This window comes from Ostrinia nubilalis, chromosome 8 (genome assembly GCF_963855985.1).
Source record: "Ostrinia nubilalis chromosome 8, ilOstNubi1.1, whole genome shotgun sequence".
NCBI classification, from domain to species: domain Eukaryota; kingdom Metazoa; phylum Arthropoda; class Insecta; order Lepidoptera; family Crambidae; genus Ostrinia; species Ostrinia nubilalis.
Genome location: NC_087095.1, coordinates 6,211,674 through 6,227,345, shown reverse-complemented (window position 1 = coordinate 6,227,345; position 15,672 = coordinate 6,211,674). Strand labels below are relative to the sequence as shown.

Sequence of the window (15,672 nt, the reverse complement as noted above, 5' to 3'; positions counted from 1 at the left end):
AATCTATTTCTAGAGGCTCCTTTTCATATTGGAATTGTTGTTGCATCTGGCAACCAACAGGTTGTAATATAAATTATGCAAATTATGTAACTTATTACTAACTTTCCGCTTCGAATGCTGCATCCTCGAGTCGCGTAGCGTCTGCGCCTCTCCAGGCGGGCGGCCTCCCCACACGACGTGCGCTATCCGCGCGTATGTGCACACTAGCGCGGTCAGCGGTAGCGCGAACTGTAGCGCCAATAGCGCACACGTGTACTGCTCGCTGAGCTGCGCGCTAGACCACTGCTCGCTGCAAATGTCCCTAACATACAAAAGAAGAGTCCAGTTGAGATTGATGTATGGTAAATGAAATCACTGGGATTAATCTGTAGCGCCAATAGCGCGCACGTATACTGCTCGCTATGTTGTACGCTAGACCACTGCTCACTGCAAATTTGATAATTTAAAAGAAATAGTTTTATTAAGATTGAGAGACTTATGGTAAATTATCTCTGATTTATCTGTAGGGCCAGTAGCGCTTACGTGTTACTGCTCGTTAAGAACGCTGGTTCACAAATTAGTGACCTCCCAAATGAATTCAACTGAATAATGTTGATTTATCTTTGCAAATAGTCACGTACGAATGCAAGTGAATCCGAAATTATGGTGCAAAGAGCCCTCATTAAAATAATGTTACATTGTCACCAGTGCCGTATTATCCATAAGGCACTTTAGGCCAGTGCCTAGGGGCCCACTATGACCAGGGGCCCAGCACTCCCGATTAAAAAATGAAAAAAAATGTTAAAGATCATTTTTATGTAGCAAAACTCAAACCACCTTAAAACTTCGTCTTATTTTGGTTTACACATTCAATCGTCATAATTATTTCGATGTTGTGGAACCTAATTCATTTTCGTAACGTTGGCATATTACTTACTGCTTTGGTTTACATGACAGGTCGACCGTCGACACCCTTCAGAGGCTAAAAAGCCTCACTGCGGAGGCTAGGGAGAGGGGTGACTGAGGGTGTGTTGGCTGTATTATTCGATATAGCCAACGCTTTCAATACCATCCCTCATTCCACCATACTCTAGGCACTTCAACATCACAGAGTGCCTCTCAGTGTCAGTACCTTCGACCGCTGCTGGCCGATTACTTACGGAATCGCGAAGTCCTGTATGTTAACAGAGACAGCCAGCTCTAACGGCGCGGCGTAGCCAGCGGGGTTCCGCAGGTTTCGGTGCTCGGTCCACTCTTGTGGAACCTAGGTTTCAACTGGCTCCTCCGGGGCGTCCTTCTCGCGGGCATGAGTTTCATATGCTATGCGGATGACACTCTGGTTACTGCCCGGGGGAAGACATTTGGAGCCGCGGCACGGCTGGCGTCGCCGGGCGGCACATTAGTCGCTCGCAGAATACGACGCCTCGGCCTGAAAGTCGCGCTGGAGAAGACTGAGGCCCTCTTCTTTCCGGGCCCTCCCGACGCCGACATTGTGATTGAGGACGTTAGGATTGACGTCAAAGATGAAATATCTGGGCCTCACGCTTGACGGGAGGTGGCATTTTAGCCCGCATTTCAACGGGCTAGCGCCACGCCTCCTCAAGGCAGCCGGCGCACTGAGTTGGCTCTCCCAAATTTGGGAGGGCCACAAACGAGGTTTCGTCGACTTTATGCCGGCGTTCTGAGGAGCATGGCGCTGTATGGCGCCTCAATCTGGGCGGACGCACTCAACAAGAGGGAGAAAGTCGCAAGGATCTACCGAACGGTAGGGCACTCTGCGGCGTGCGTCCTCGCTGGTACTCCTCACTGGGAGCTAGAAGCTGGAATCTTGTCTGTCATCTATCACTGGATGGCAGACCAGAAGGCGCGTGGAAAGCGCCCGGCCCCGGAGCGGCGCGGCGCCGTCAGGCAGGAAGAGCGCGAGATCATGATCGACCGCTGGAAGGAAGACATGACTCGCGCGCAGTTTGGCCGCCGCAATCTGGACGCCATTGGTCCTGTTCTGGACCAATAGTTGGAACGACCGCACGGGTTCCTCACGTTCCTCGGGCACGACTGCTTCGGTTCGTACCTGCATAGGATCGGGCGAGAGCAATCCCCGCTGTGCTGGGAGGAGTAGCGCCGTGTCCTCACTGCGATCGTGGGCCGGGATCTTTCGCTTCCGAGCCTGGTCAACGCCATGCTGGGAAGTGAAGGATGCTGGATGGCGGTCGCCTCCTTTTACGAAGAGGTCATCCTTCAGAAAGAGGCAGCGGAGCGCGAGGGGAAGTACGATCCTCTCGCCTCATCGCTCCGGAGGCGGAAAAGGGGGTGGAGAATGCGGTTGTACGACCGTTCTACTCTCCCTCCAGGTGGCGGCCAGCAGGCCGGGGGTGCGGGGGCACCCTTGTCACCTCCGTCTGACGGGAACGGCTTGGCGTTTCGGGCCATTCCCGTCGGACCCCCACAAGGTGGGCGTGTAGGGTCCGCCGTGTAGGCGAGCTGTCGCCGGTGGTGTCGCAGAAGTCTAAGGCTACGGCCGGACACTCGCGACACCCCCACTTGGGCGATAACGGAACGCCGCGAAGGTTTTAGTTGGTACACCCCGTCCTTTTGAGTCCCACACACCACCCTGTCCCCCGGCAGTGGTGACGGTGCGCAAAGCATTTCTTCCGCGACATAAAAAAGGGGGGCCCAAAACGAGCTGTGCCTAGGGGCCCCGAGATGGTTAATCCGGCCCTGATTGTCACGTCGTCTCATTTACAGTGTACGTACTTATTATGAAATAGAGATAATTTACAATAAGGTGATAGGTACTATTATAAGCTGTGTTTTTTGTCTCATATGTCTCATTTTTCATCGCTGTTTTTGTATTGATTTAATGGCCTAGATTAGTCCGATTGCCAACAGGTAAAAATGAAATAGAATGGCCATTCATAACATTGTGTAATAGTAGAAAATACAAACATTTGTTTGATCGACCGAATTAATCTGTTTGCCTCATAATGTTTATTGGTCCAAGGCTTTGAGGCTCACCCAAATCTTTGTCAAGCTATTCAAAATATTATTATCGTCTTTGCCTTTATTGCAAATTAATTCAGTAATGTTTTCATGACGGATGATAAAAATACAAAGAAACACGAAGCCTTCAAGATTTGATGAACTATTCGTAGGTTAAGTTTGCTTTTATGCTCAGTTGCATAAAAGTGTTTATGAATCTCTGTGTCTTTCAGTGATCTCTGGGCTCTCAATGAATGATCAGATATTGCTCCAATTTTTAAATATTTTTATGTAGGACAATATTACTCACACTTCGCAGGCTTCGTGCCACGGCGACGGTCTTTGCAGCTGCGATACAATGGGTATAGGGGCGGCAGTGGCTAACGCACCGACCCACACCGCCGCCACTATCATCTTGGCCGCCGCCCGCCCCAGCCGCGGCTTCAGCGGGTGCATGATCGCCATATACCGATCAATCGATATCGCCAGCAACGTATACGCACTCACCAACACAGACACAGTCTGCGAGTAGTTCACTATCTTACACATAACCTCCCCAAAAGGCCAGTACCGCAACACCAACATTGGCACAAACGAAAACGGCACGCAAAACAGCGTCATAAAAATATCACCGACAGCTAAATTCACTATGAAAAAATTCGTTACAGTCTTCATACGCGGGGTTGTGTGGACTACGAAACACACTAACCCGTTTCCTAAGAGAGCTACGATAAACACTGCACTGTACATGAAGTAGATACACATTTGGAAGAAGGGGGAGCCGATAAAGTCCTCCGTCGACGACTCGAACACGCAGACCAGGCCGTGCTGAGCCCAGGAGTGGTTGGTGTGAGTCTCGTTGCCTCCCCACTCGATTCCCCCATGGTGGAGACAGTCGGTCGTCACGCACGCGGGTATCTGAACATCAGCCCCAGAAGTAGGGTCGCTGGTGTAGTGCATCATGCGAGGTGACAATGTCACATTTTTCCCACGAAGACTGTCCTTGGCTCTATGTTGAAAGGCCTGTAACAAACAAATACTTATAATGTGAGCGCTAGATTGTAGGAGGTATAACACACTTAATAAACAGGCAAAGGCGGCTTGTATGGCTCATGGAATATACAAAGGACGGAGTTAATTTACAAAATTGACAATCAGACTGATTCAAGTTGCCAATTCAAGATCCAAACTTCGAATTGTGTACAAGCGTCATGTTTGAAATTATATCTTCACAACTTAGTTTATTAATAGTACGTGTTAAACCGACCATGTATTTCTGAAGATCTTTACAGAGCTATTACACTTTTGATATTAGTTGAATCTTTGACTGTAATATAGAGATCATGCACAGAAAAGATGACACATTAAAACAATGACTTCGCTTTGTATGCAAACGGTGTAAATATCTTCAAACTGGATATTGTATATTTTGTTTTTTAAAAGCTGTCAATTTTAATAATTTTTCCGCTAAAAATGTTCACAATTTTTCCCAAAAATGACAAGTCAATGGGTATCACTTTTTCAACAGATTTTTCGTCAACCCTTTTTCATTTTATTGAAAGGACTTCAACTGAGGCCGTACTTTATCAAACGCGGGCATTTTAGTGACAGTCTGGTGTCTGTGTGTTCAGGTCACATCTAAACTAATACGAGTATTATAAAGAAGTAGAAAACATAGTAAGGGTTAGGCAGTCTGTAGGTTGTCAAAGTTCTTTATAAAGGTCACCATAATGCCGAGGGAGGTTTCCGATGGGCGGCACCGCGATTGCGTTCAGTTTGCTCTTTTATATTTTCCTTTTAACTTGTGCTAGCTAGCGTGAATATATTAATATAGCCTTTGTGATGTCCCATTATAATAAATAATCCTTACTTTCTTTGTAAGGTAACCTCGTATCAGTACCTAGTTTGCTTTTGTGACACATAAATCTAGAACACACAGTTGTTGGAATAGCGTTTAAAGAGACCGATAAAAAATTAGGCCATTTTGCACCACCTAACTTTGATCGTAACTATAACGTTAACCGGTGTTTATTGTATGGAGTTTGATAGATGTTTGACGTTTGTTAAAGTTTAAGTTTAGTTTTTTGGTCAAATTTAATTTAAAGTTTTGCCCCAGTTTTTGTGGCCTCCTGACCTTGGCATCCCAGACGCCTAGTCCACATTTCTCGCGTCTCGCCACAGGGTGCCCTTAGAAGCGAGATTCCTTTACTACAAGGTCGGGCCCTTACTTGACGGTCGAAAATGGCCCTTAATTAAAGGCATGCTTCCCTACCTTGATGAGACATAGTAAAATGTAATAACTATTCAAAGCAGGTGACAAAAGTGACACTTTGCCCTTCTCTCTCTTGCTGGGTTGCACTATCTTACTATAACAGTACCTAACTATAATAATAACCGGCGCATTTTGTATGGAGTTTGACAGATTTTTGACGTTTGTTAAAGTCAAAGAAAGCTGGTGCAACTCAGCCTTAGAATTAAAGACAAAGTGCCTACTTTTATCCTCTACAAAAAAGTTTTTTTTAAATGTCCTAAAAAGTGTTCAGTGCTGATAATTTTTGTACGAAATTACATAACTAGCTGCTAAAGGTATTATTTTTGCTAAAGTCAAAATTAATCATGTACGGAGTTCAAAGTAAAATAAAAAGAAAAAAAGGTCCATCAAAAAAGAAACATTTATTATAAGTAATATTCATTTTAGTGCAGACGCCAGGTAAACTTAAATGTTAGTAATAATCAGTCAGCGAATATTAACAGCCCACTGGAGCCTACATTGCCCACTGTGTCAAAATCTTGCCCCTTATTTATTGTAAAACATGCTATACAAATTATTTTTATTCATGTATCATAGATTCAATGATCAGTTTGTTGTGATTTTTTACAGTTTAGACAAATACTTACACATTGTCAATTTTGTAATTCACAAAGCAAAAGCTTTAGAACTAACAACACTATCCAATGTGAATAAAATCAAAACGCTAAAAATTTCCAACATGAAACTGTCGAAACTAAATTTCAAAGTAATACCAAAAGGACAGTTACACTTGTTACGTAAATACATAATCATAATTGTTTGTCAATGTTGTTAGTCAAATGGAAATTTATGTAAGTAGGCAGGCATTTCTATTTTATTTATAATGGAAGTTATTTCAACAATACTCATGCCAATGAATAATAATTTATGATCATCTTCAGAGGAATTTTCGTAGGCATTGGGAGTGAGGGATAAAACCTTATTAACTTTCCAATTCATTAAGCATTTAAATAAACTTTAATAAGTAGCTTCAGCCGGCGGCTTAACCCGCCTTGATTTATTTATACAGTGTGTTCGGGATAGGGCTAGCGATAATTTAAGGCAATGCTGTGATATCGGCGACCAGACTATACAAAAATGCCCAATGTGTTATTGGAATGGGGGCTTAATTTTTTATGTGACTCTACATAAAAAACATTGTTGTGCCCGTCTTACAGATAAATAAAAAATTGCATTTGTAAGCCAATAATATGTGTCATTAAAAAAAACACAAAAATGAAAAATATTACCTAACCATAAAAACTTAAAAAATAAATTTATGAATTTTTTTTTCATATAATCAGTTTTGAGAACGTTTTTGGGGGCATTTTTCTCGATTTAAAATTGACATAATAACAACGCCTTAAATTATCGCTAGCCCTATCCCAAACACACTGTATAATTTTATTGAATAGGTCATAGGTTTTCCAACAACACATCTGTAAAGAAACAAAAATAATATGCATGCAATGATGATAAGACCAAAAGATGGAGTAATAATGATGAAAGATTTTTTTTTTAAATGGAGGGTTTAAGAGATACGCTACTTTTGATAACATAAATGGCTGACTTTCCAACATTGGTTCTATAACCAGATGCACAAATATGACTATTAAGGGAGAAAAGGGTGAAAAGGAATAAAAATATTATGTCTGATTCTATTCATTAAAATTTCTATACATTTATGGTGCTACGTGTATTTCTGGTATTTCTTTACCATCTTCCCCTTTATATTTCAAACAGGGCTTCATAATATATCTTCAAAGGAAAATCTCTTCCTAGCGACAAAACCGCGTAAATTGCTTCCAACTTTTGTATTTCTCGTAATTGTCAACTTTGTGTGGTATGCAAAGAGTATCTAATACAATGCCACGAAACAGTGATAATGCTGTAAGCCAAATTATATTCCTGCCTCTCTTACAATAGAAGCGCGTAACTGACTTTTGCAGTTAATTTCTCTACAAAGGACATCATCCACGTTTCATATATTTTTGGTCCAAAGTCAAAAGTGCCGGCCAACAAAAAAAAGTGCTGTATTCTGACAGAATACGTCTGCCTTAGCATTTGTTACTATGGCACCAAAGCCGTAGCTCCACTGTGCGTCGAGTATTTGAGATCTAAAAGTCATCGACTATTCATACATTTTTTGTTCAAAATCAAAAGTGTCGGCCAATAAAAAAAAGTGCTGTCTTCTGACAGAATACGTTCGCCTTAGCATTTGTTACTATGGCACCAAAGCTGTAGCACCACTGTGCGTCGAGTATTTGAGATCTAAAATTCATCGACTATTCATACATTTTTTGTTCAAAATCAAAAATGTCGGCTAATAAAAAAAATAGTGCTGTATTCTGACAGAATACGTCCGCCTTAGCATTTGTTACTATGACACCAAAGCTGTAGCACCACTGTACGTCGTAGTATTTGAGATCAAAGTCAGTCGTTTCATATATTTTTAGAACTATATTAGTATTCTATCAGAATACAGCACTTTTATTTTTTGGCCGGCACTTTTGATTTTGGACCAAAATGGATGATGTCCTTTAATTAATTTGACAAGACAGTATTATTAATGCGGTGATCAGTATCTGTCTTTATTTTACTACTTATGCATACTAAGTTACTATTTAATTAAAAATATTTACGTTGATTATGTAGATGAAAGGTTTTATTAATTTTGGAAGAGGAAGTTTTTATCTGAGATATTAATTTGTTTGGAGGATTACGTATGATCAGTTCAAATTAATTAGAAATTTTTTGGTTCTATTTTTTGCATCATTTTCATATTCCCCGCAAGCTCTATCGACGTAATAAGTGTACATATTTTCTTATAATATACTGTCAGACATTCGATACTCGGTTGGACAGTCCTAAGTATTAATTATATGTATTCCTTCAACAATCACATCAAAGAAAATGAGATCGTGCTTTGGAATAAATTTCTTCATAAGTACTTATACTTTCCAACTTCCACACTTTGGTGTTACGAACGCTTAATTTTTATGAGATTTCACCTCGTAATGCAATGGCTTTTCGGTTTATAATGTATTGTTTTAGATGCAGAAACCGTAAAGAAATCAATCTTCAGGAAAGTATCCTGGGCTGTAGTTACCTATAAATATTCCATTTCTGTGAAAACTGAGTAGGAAAATAAGGCATTGCGAAATAATATCTTGCTACGAGTAAGTCTCAGTATTTTTTGTTTATATTCGACTTTTACAATCAATAGGAGAACAGGGATGAGCTTGATGTATTCGTTCTACTTACTCGTTCGTTGTAGTTTTTCTGAAAGCTATCATTTTAAAAAACATTAGTGATCGACACCAATCTGCCATGGAATGCTGATTTTAAGTTGTTTATACATTTCATCAAAAAGAAATGTAGGATATTACAAATGTTCCCATTAGATTGTTTATTTGATTTAGATAAATATTTAGGCTAAGTTGCACCATCCAACTTTGACCGTAACTATAACGATAACCGGTGTTTTTGTATGGAGTTTGACAGATTTTTGACGTTTGTCAAAGTTAAAGCAAGACAGTGCAACCCAGCCTTAGAATTTATCTGTCACGGACAAAAACGCAAGAATTTATTCGTTGATCAATTTCTAGCCTAGATCGTAAATCAGGTTACTGTATTTTTACCACAATACATACTGAAAAACGCCAGCGTTGGTTAATAAAAATAGCAAAACAAGAACATCATCTTTATAAATAAAACAATAGATGTACTGATCAGTAGTCTATGGCCCGGTTTCTGAATTGAGATTATTCCAGCTTGAGCGTGCTTCAACTCAAAAATGGATTTAATACGTTACCTAAGTTCATATTCAAGCACCGATTCGTCTATGATTGTTTAAATTCAAATTAAAAAAGTACTAATTACTATCACAGACAATGCTATGCTACATACATAAATTAATTAAATTAAAAATTGTTTATTTCTGTAAATCATTTACAATAAAGTTACCGGGGTCTCCCAGAAAGTAATCGTAAGATACTTGTGTTGGGAGTACCTCGCTCTTCCACCTTAGTTACAAATTAGATTTACGTGATAGATTTGCTAGTAGTAATAACATTGTTAAGTACACAAGGTTATAATTAAGGTAAGTGTGCATGGGTGTGATGTGTATGCATGTAAATGTGAGGTAAGTGTGCTTAGGTGTGATATGAGTATATGTTTGTAAATGTTGAGTATGTGAGTATGGGTGTGATGCGAGTATAAAATATGTATGTAAATGTGAGGTAAGTGTACATGGGTGTGGTGTGTATGTATGTAAATGTGAGGTATGTGTGCATGGGTGTGATGTGAGTATATTTTATGTATGTAAATGTGAGGTAGGTGTGCATGGGTGTAATGTGAGTATATGTATGTAAATGTGAGGTAAATATGCATGGGTGTAATGTGAGTATATGTATGTAAATGTGAGGTAAATATGCATGGGTGTAATGTGAGTATATGTATGTAAATGTACAAGTGAGGTAAGTGTGCATGGGTGTGATGTGTATGTTATGTTGTGTGTCAATTTCAACTTCAACTAATTCTTACGAAAATATTTTCCACCTCAACGTAATCGAGTGTAAAAAGCGAATCAGTGAGACATTTCTTACACTCAAACAGTAACTTGGGGTAAATATTAAGAATGCGATTAATTTTATTATAAACGTGGGGGGCTTGGGATAAGTTTTGCCGAGTGGCAAAGACAGTTCGCGAAGGATAGATAGGGGCCACGATATCGCACCTTCTTTTACTGAGTTTAGCATTATCAAGAGGTAGCGTTTTATGATATCTTAGTGTCAAATGCAAAATATATAGTTTCCTGACAGTAAGTAGTTTAGAGGTTTTATATAGGGCATCGGTAGAGAATCTAAAGGGCTTACAGTACATTACCTTAATCAGGGACCTCTGAGCTCGTTCTAATTCTATAAAATATGACTTCGCTGCTCCTCCCCATACTGGGATGCAATAGGTTATTACGGACTGAGCTAGTGCGATATATATTTTGTTCAGTAGTGCGGTACACATGACATGCCTCAGAGATTTGAAAACCCACATGAGTTTCCTTACCCTCGCTATTGTTAGTTCTAAGTGTGAATACCAACTCAATCGCTGATCTACAATAATTCCGAGATATTTAACATTGGAAACTTTCTGAATTTTAGGGCAATTACAAATGTTAAGGACGGATAAACCCGGGTTTTGAGGTTCCCCACAGGAGTGGATTTTAATTTCAAAGTCAGGTAAAGGCTGTGAATTTATGTAAGGAGAAAAACATACGTAGTTCGTTTTTTGGGCGTTAAGGGTAAGGAGATTTTTACTTAACCATTGACCTACTCTGGCTAGTCCCCTCTCGGCTTTCAACCTAACTTCATCCCAGGTCTTAGCTGTGAAAATAATGGCGGTGTCATCCGCATAGGACAGTATCCTCCCCCCGACGTTATTGAGGTTGCAAAGATTATTAATATATATCAAAAAGAGCGTCGGGCCGAGAACACTGCCCTGAGGGACACCAAACGTAACATTCTCTTCGTCACTCAGAAAGTTGACGATTTTTACACCCTGCTTTCTGTTTTGAAGATAACTGCTGAGAAGGGAAAGAGCAGATCCACGGAATCCGATACTCTCCAGCCTACGTATAAGAATGGAGATAGAGACGGTGTCGAAGGCTTTCTTGAGGTCAAGAAAGACCGCGAGGCATTTATTACCCTTATCTATTTCTTTTGTTATGACAGATGTGAGATCCGTGATAGCATCCTGTGTCGACATTCCTTTTCTAAACCCATATTGAGAGGTAGATAAAATATTGTACTTGGTCAAGTAGCTCACTATTCTAGAGTTTAATAGTTTCTCAATGATTTTAGAGATCGAAGTCAACACAGAGATGGGTCGATAGTTGTTGACGTCGTCGCTATCTCCACTCTTATACACAGGAGTAACTATGGAACGCTTAAAAAGATATGGGAAGATTCCCGTCTTAAAACACAGGTTGGCAAGGTTACTAATGAGAGGAACGAGAATATCCTTAGTGAGTTTTAGAAAGTGGGTAGGGATTCCGTCCCAGCCTGGTGCACTCTTAGAGTCCAATGACATCAGAATACTTTCCACTTCCTTGTGAGAGGTATCTAATAATACAAAAGAGGACAGGTGATGATAGTTGTCTGCATTACATGACTCTGAGGGTTCGATGGTATTCGAGATGTTCTCAGCAAGTTTTTGTCCAATGTTTACAAAGTATTTGTTTACATGATTGATTGAAGTTTGTGGACATGATTTTAAATTAAGTAGGTCATCATTTGGGCTCTTGGGAGGCTTATAATGTGTGATGTCATTAATGGCTGACCAAAGGGCTCGGGGGTTATGTGACGATGTTTTGATTTTGTCCTTGTTGTACTTAGTTTTTAGTTTCTTAACAAGGTTCCCGCAGAAAGTACGATAGCGTCTATAAGTTATCTTTAGGATTTCATTTTGGGGGTTTGATTTTAGTTTTAAGTAAATAGTGTTTCTCAATCTAATACACCGTAATGCACCTGTGGTAATCCAGGGTTTTATGGTTCTTTTGCTATTCGTAACAATTAGTTTTTTAGTGTTTGATAGGATAGCCGACCTTACCATCTCTATTAGTGCAAAGGCATACGTATCAGGATCTTTAAAAACATTAAAGAAGGAGACGTCAACATCTACCAGACTCTTACAAGCATTACCATAGTTAACTACGGTTTTATATTTTTGAGGTGTCGTTTGTTGATATTTATTTATGATTGACAAAAGAACAAGGCAGTGGTCAGTTACTGTTGTATTTAAAACCGCAGTAAAAGTCGTGTTGCTCCCTTTATCTACTCTTAAAAAGACATGATCAAGGCAGCCGTCTCCCCTCGTTGGTAAGTTATGAGCCGCTGAAAGTCCATGCAGTGATAACATGTTCAAATAATGTAATCTATTTGTTCGTTCTTGATTTGTTTCAATTGGGGAAATAATTAAATCAAAATTGATATCACCTAAAATTAATACATTTTTGTGAGGGGCGGTGTTTTCAAAATGATTATTGAGAGATGTAATAAAGTTACCTGCGTTTAAAAACGAAGGGGAGCGGTAAATACCTAGTATTGTATAATTTAAGATTTGTAATTCGATTCCGGTAGCATTTGCAAGTTTTAGCTCCTTAAATTTTACTGATAGACTATTTTTAGTGTAAGCGACTACCCCGTCACTTTGGTTATTATGATGTTTTGTTTGGAAGGATTTGTAATGTTCTAATTGCGGTATATTTTTGTTAGGGTTTAGCCAACATTCCGTTAAAATTAAAATATCGAATTCATATTTCAGTTGTGCCAATGTAAGCTGTAAGTCATTAAAATTTTTGTATATACTTCTAATATTTTGTGTTAAAACTATGAAATTATGTGTAGAATTGTCAGAATTTATTTTTAAATCCTGTATATTACATTTGAGTGATTCTGAGAGCTGTATCTGATCGAGTTCTTTAAGCGTATCAAAGCTATCCATTTAAAATTAAATTATTACTCTTGAGGTTACAACTGGGGTAGTTAGGTTGTGCAGTTAGCGGCAGGTTAGGTAGTGGAGAGTAAAAAAGTGTGGGTGTGAATGTGGTATAAAATTGTCTAGATGATTGAGTAAATGGTGTATAGAGTGAGTATAGGTATCTGTAATAAATGTAGTATAAGAGTTCGTTTCCATAATAAGTGTTGGTGGTGTAAATATATGTAGGTAAATGTAAGCCTTGTTTGTGTTTTGAATAATTGTTTTGAGAGTGAGTGTGTAGTTTGAGTGAGGTATAGAATGTGCTACTGTTATTGTGCAATAGGAGTGTGTATGAATGTGTTTGAATATGTGTAAACGTTTGTGTGTGTTTTGTTACATTGTATGTATTTAACATATTATTATACACTAAGAATTTTACCAAACAGTTAAAAAACAATATTTTATAAGTGAAAAATAATTTTATGAGAAATATGCACATAGATAGTCATTTTTCTTGCATTAGTTGTTGCACTTGTGCTTCATGTTGAATGTGAATAATTTTTGACGTGTCATCTTTCCTTACAAGTACTTTACCCATGGAGGTCCAGCAGTACTTGACCTTTTGAGCTCTTTTCAGATCCCGCGCCAAGAAAAACAAACGAGCCCCTTTGGAGGTAAGATGCTCAGTTATGAAGATAGGTGTGTCTTCGTTGCTAGTGAAGCCTAGATGTTTAGCTTGCAGTCGTGTTTTGTTTTTGAGATTGAAGTCTTTCACCTTTTTCAGTAGGTCAAATCGCAGAATTGCAGACCTTAGTTCTACGATGATTGTGGGTTTCCTCTCCCCATCACCCCTTGAGTTCAAGCGGTGTATGTCATTTATATCATGCTCATTCATATCAAGATGGATTGATTTTGAGAGGTTTACAACCATTTGTTTCAAGTCTTCTCTAGTTTCCAGGGCTTTTTTGGGGACGTTTTTGATTTCCACGCAGGTCTTACGGGAGGTTCTGTGAAGATCTTCAACTTTTTCTTCCAATATGCATATGTATTCGCGGTCCTTTTGAGCTTGATTTTCCAGGAGTGCAATTTTGCCACGGTACTCCTCATTTTGTGACGTTAACAGTGACATAGCCGCGTCAATTTTTGCATTTGACTCAGTTAACTCGTGTAGCTTGTTGGTTATGGACGTAAGTTCCTTACTCTGTGCACTGATGAGCGACCTTATGTAATCCTTTATCTCGTCCTTAAAAAGAGAAAGCTCGCTGGGTGACTCACTGGGTTGCTCGCTAGGGGAGTCTTCCAATTTCTGCCGTTTATTTCGTTGAGTAATATTGTCATCGAGCGTGAGAAATCCTCCACTAGTATTTGTTGTTCGATTTAAGGAGGGGTCTGAAGAATACTGTGTCATGTGAGGTCGATTTTCTGCTAGCGGTGATTGTGAAGGAGGCGTCCTTTGCAGAGACATTTTAATGTATTATCAGGAACAAGCAGCTGATTGTGGTACGTAGCACAGTGTTTACTCTCAGCGAGCTGGCTTCGTAGTAACTTCGTAGTCTGCGTAGTCACTGAGCACGGTGGGGATCGTAGATGGAGTGCTACGGCTGGCGTTCTTTAAGGTGGGAGTGTGTGCGGTAGAACTTGTATAGCACTGTCACTTTCACTCGCGCTGGAATGTGGTCCCGCTCATCGCCAATGAATAGATGAATCACACAGTGTCGATAACGTTCGCAAGAAACTATGCGGAATGGATTATTTTAAATGGACCTTATGTTTATGGTTTTAACTGTCACAATTGCGTACACAAGTTTATTTTTTACGAAAAATAAATTGGTAACACGTCTACTCGTGACAAGATCGCGGACGAAAGAGGTACATAATATTATGTTATCTAATCTAATATTTGTTTAGTTTATTTATTTATTAGTTCGCCTTATGTTCAAATTTATTTTGGCATAAAAGTTTAAATAAATAAATAAATAAACCTTCACAGTTTGTGCCCGAATGACTGTTAGAACCAACTTGGTGGCTCTATGTTTAAATTTCAGTTTGAGATGGCATAGAATTGTTAATTATATTTAAATTACATTTTGGTGGCAATAAATGGCTCTGTAAGTACTTCAGTTCACGGTTTCATTTTATATTTTCTGTACTATAAGAGCGCTTTCACATTAGGGCGTTTTTAGCGCGTCAGCAGCGCGGCAGCGGCGTTCACATAGTATGAAATTTTCGGCAGCGTGTCTGTCGCGCGTTTGTCACGCTGCTAAATCGCCTAAATGTGAAAGCGCTTTAAGTGCCCACTGCCCTCGGAGTTTGACGTTTGTTCTGTGACAGCAAGCAATATAGTTTACTTTTACAAACTATACGGTGTTTCATTGACGGCCATCGACCACCACGACCTCATGGTTGAACAATGACCCCAAATCCTACTGGTTTAAATTAATCCTGCGTTAAATTTCCGTTAAGTCGAGTTAGGCAGTTTATTTGACATTCCTGGTTCCCGCAGTAATAATTTTAAATGACCTACGTTCCATTGAACCGACGACGGACGTCAAGCTAAAAACTGCTCTTATTCCGTTGTTTTAGGTACCATTTTGCAACAAAAATCAAGTGTGTGTACTGTGGACTGTACATTATAACTTAAACAATTTACTTAAATACCGGTCTGGTAGTTCGTAGGGTAATTGCGCCGGTTTTCCGTCCAGCTCCTGTTTTCGTCCATTTGACCGACTTGCCACAAACAAATACGGAAAATTAGAATACAAACCTAACTTTTCGTGCAAGTTTGGACTTGTTACAATCTATAATATCTAAGTAACAGTTCTGCCTGTATGAAAATGTAATTTGACAAGTAATAACTCCAAAAAAATCTACGGAAGTTGCTGCTGCACACAGGTGAATGGAAAACGTCGTCAAGTTAGAAAAAAAACGTGCCGGTAGGGAACTTTCAT

General features: G+C 39.6%; 1 protein-coding gene across 1 annotated transcript in view; it reads right to left on the bottom strand.

The window, feature by feature from the left end:
• LOC135073815 (RYamide receptor-like) overlaps nucleotides 1-15,672 on the bottom strand; it is a 92,678-nt gene that overhangs the window by 35,966 nt on the left and 41,040 nt on the right. Inside the window, exons 2-3 of the mRNA XM_063968016.1 lie at nucleotides 3,269-3,981; nucleotides 103-301 (exon numbers count right to left, since the gene is read on the bottom strand). Of these exons, the coding sequence (XP_063824086.1) occupies nucleotides 103-301; nucleotides 3,269-3,921 (852 nt within the window). The 5' untranslated portion in view covers nucleotides 3,922-3,981. The remainder of the gene's footprint in view (nucleotides 1-102; nucleotides 302-3,268; nucleotides 3,982-15,672) is intronic.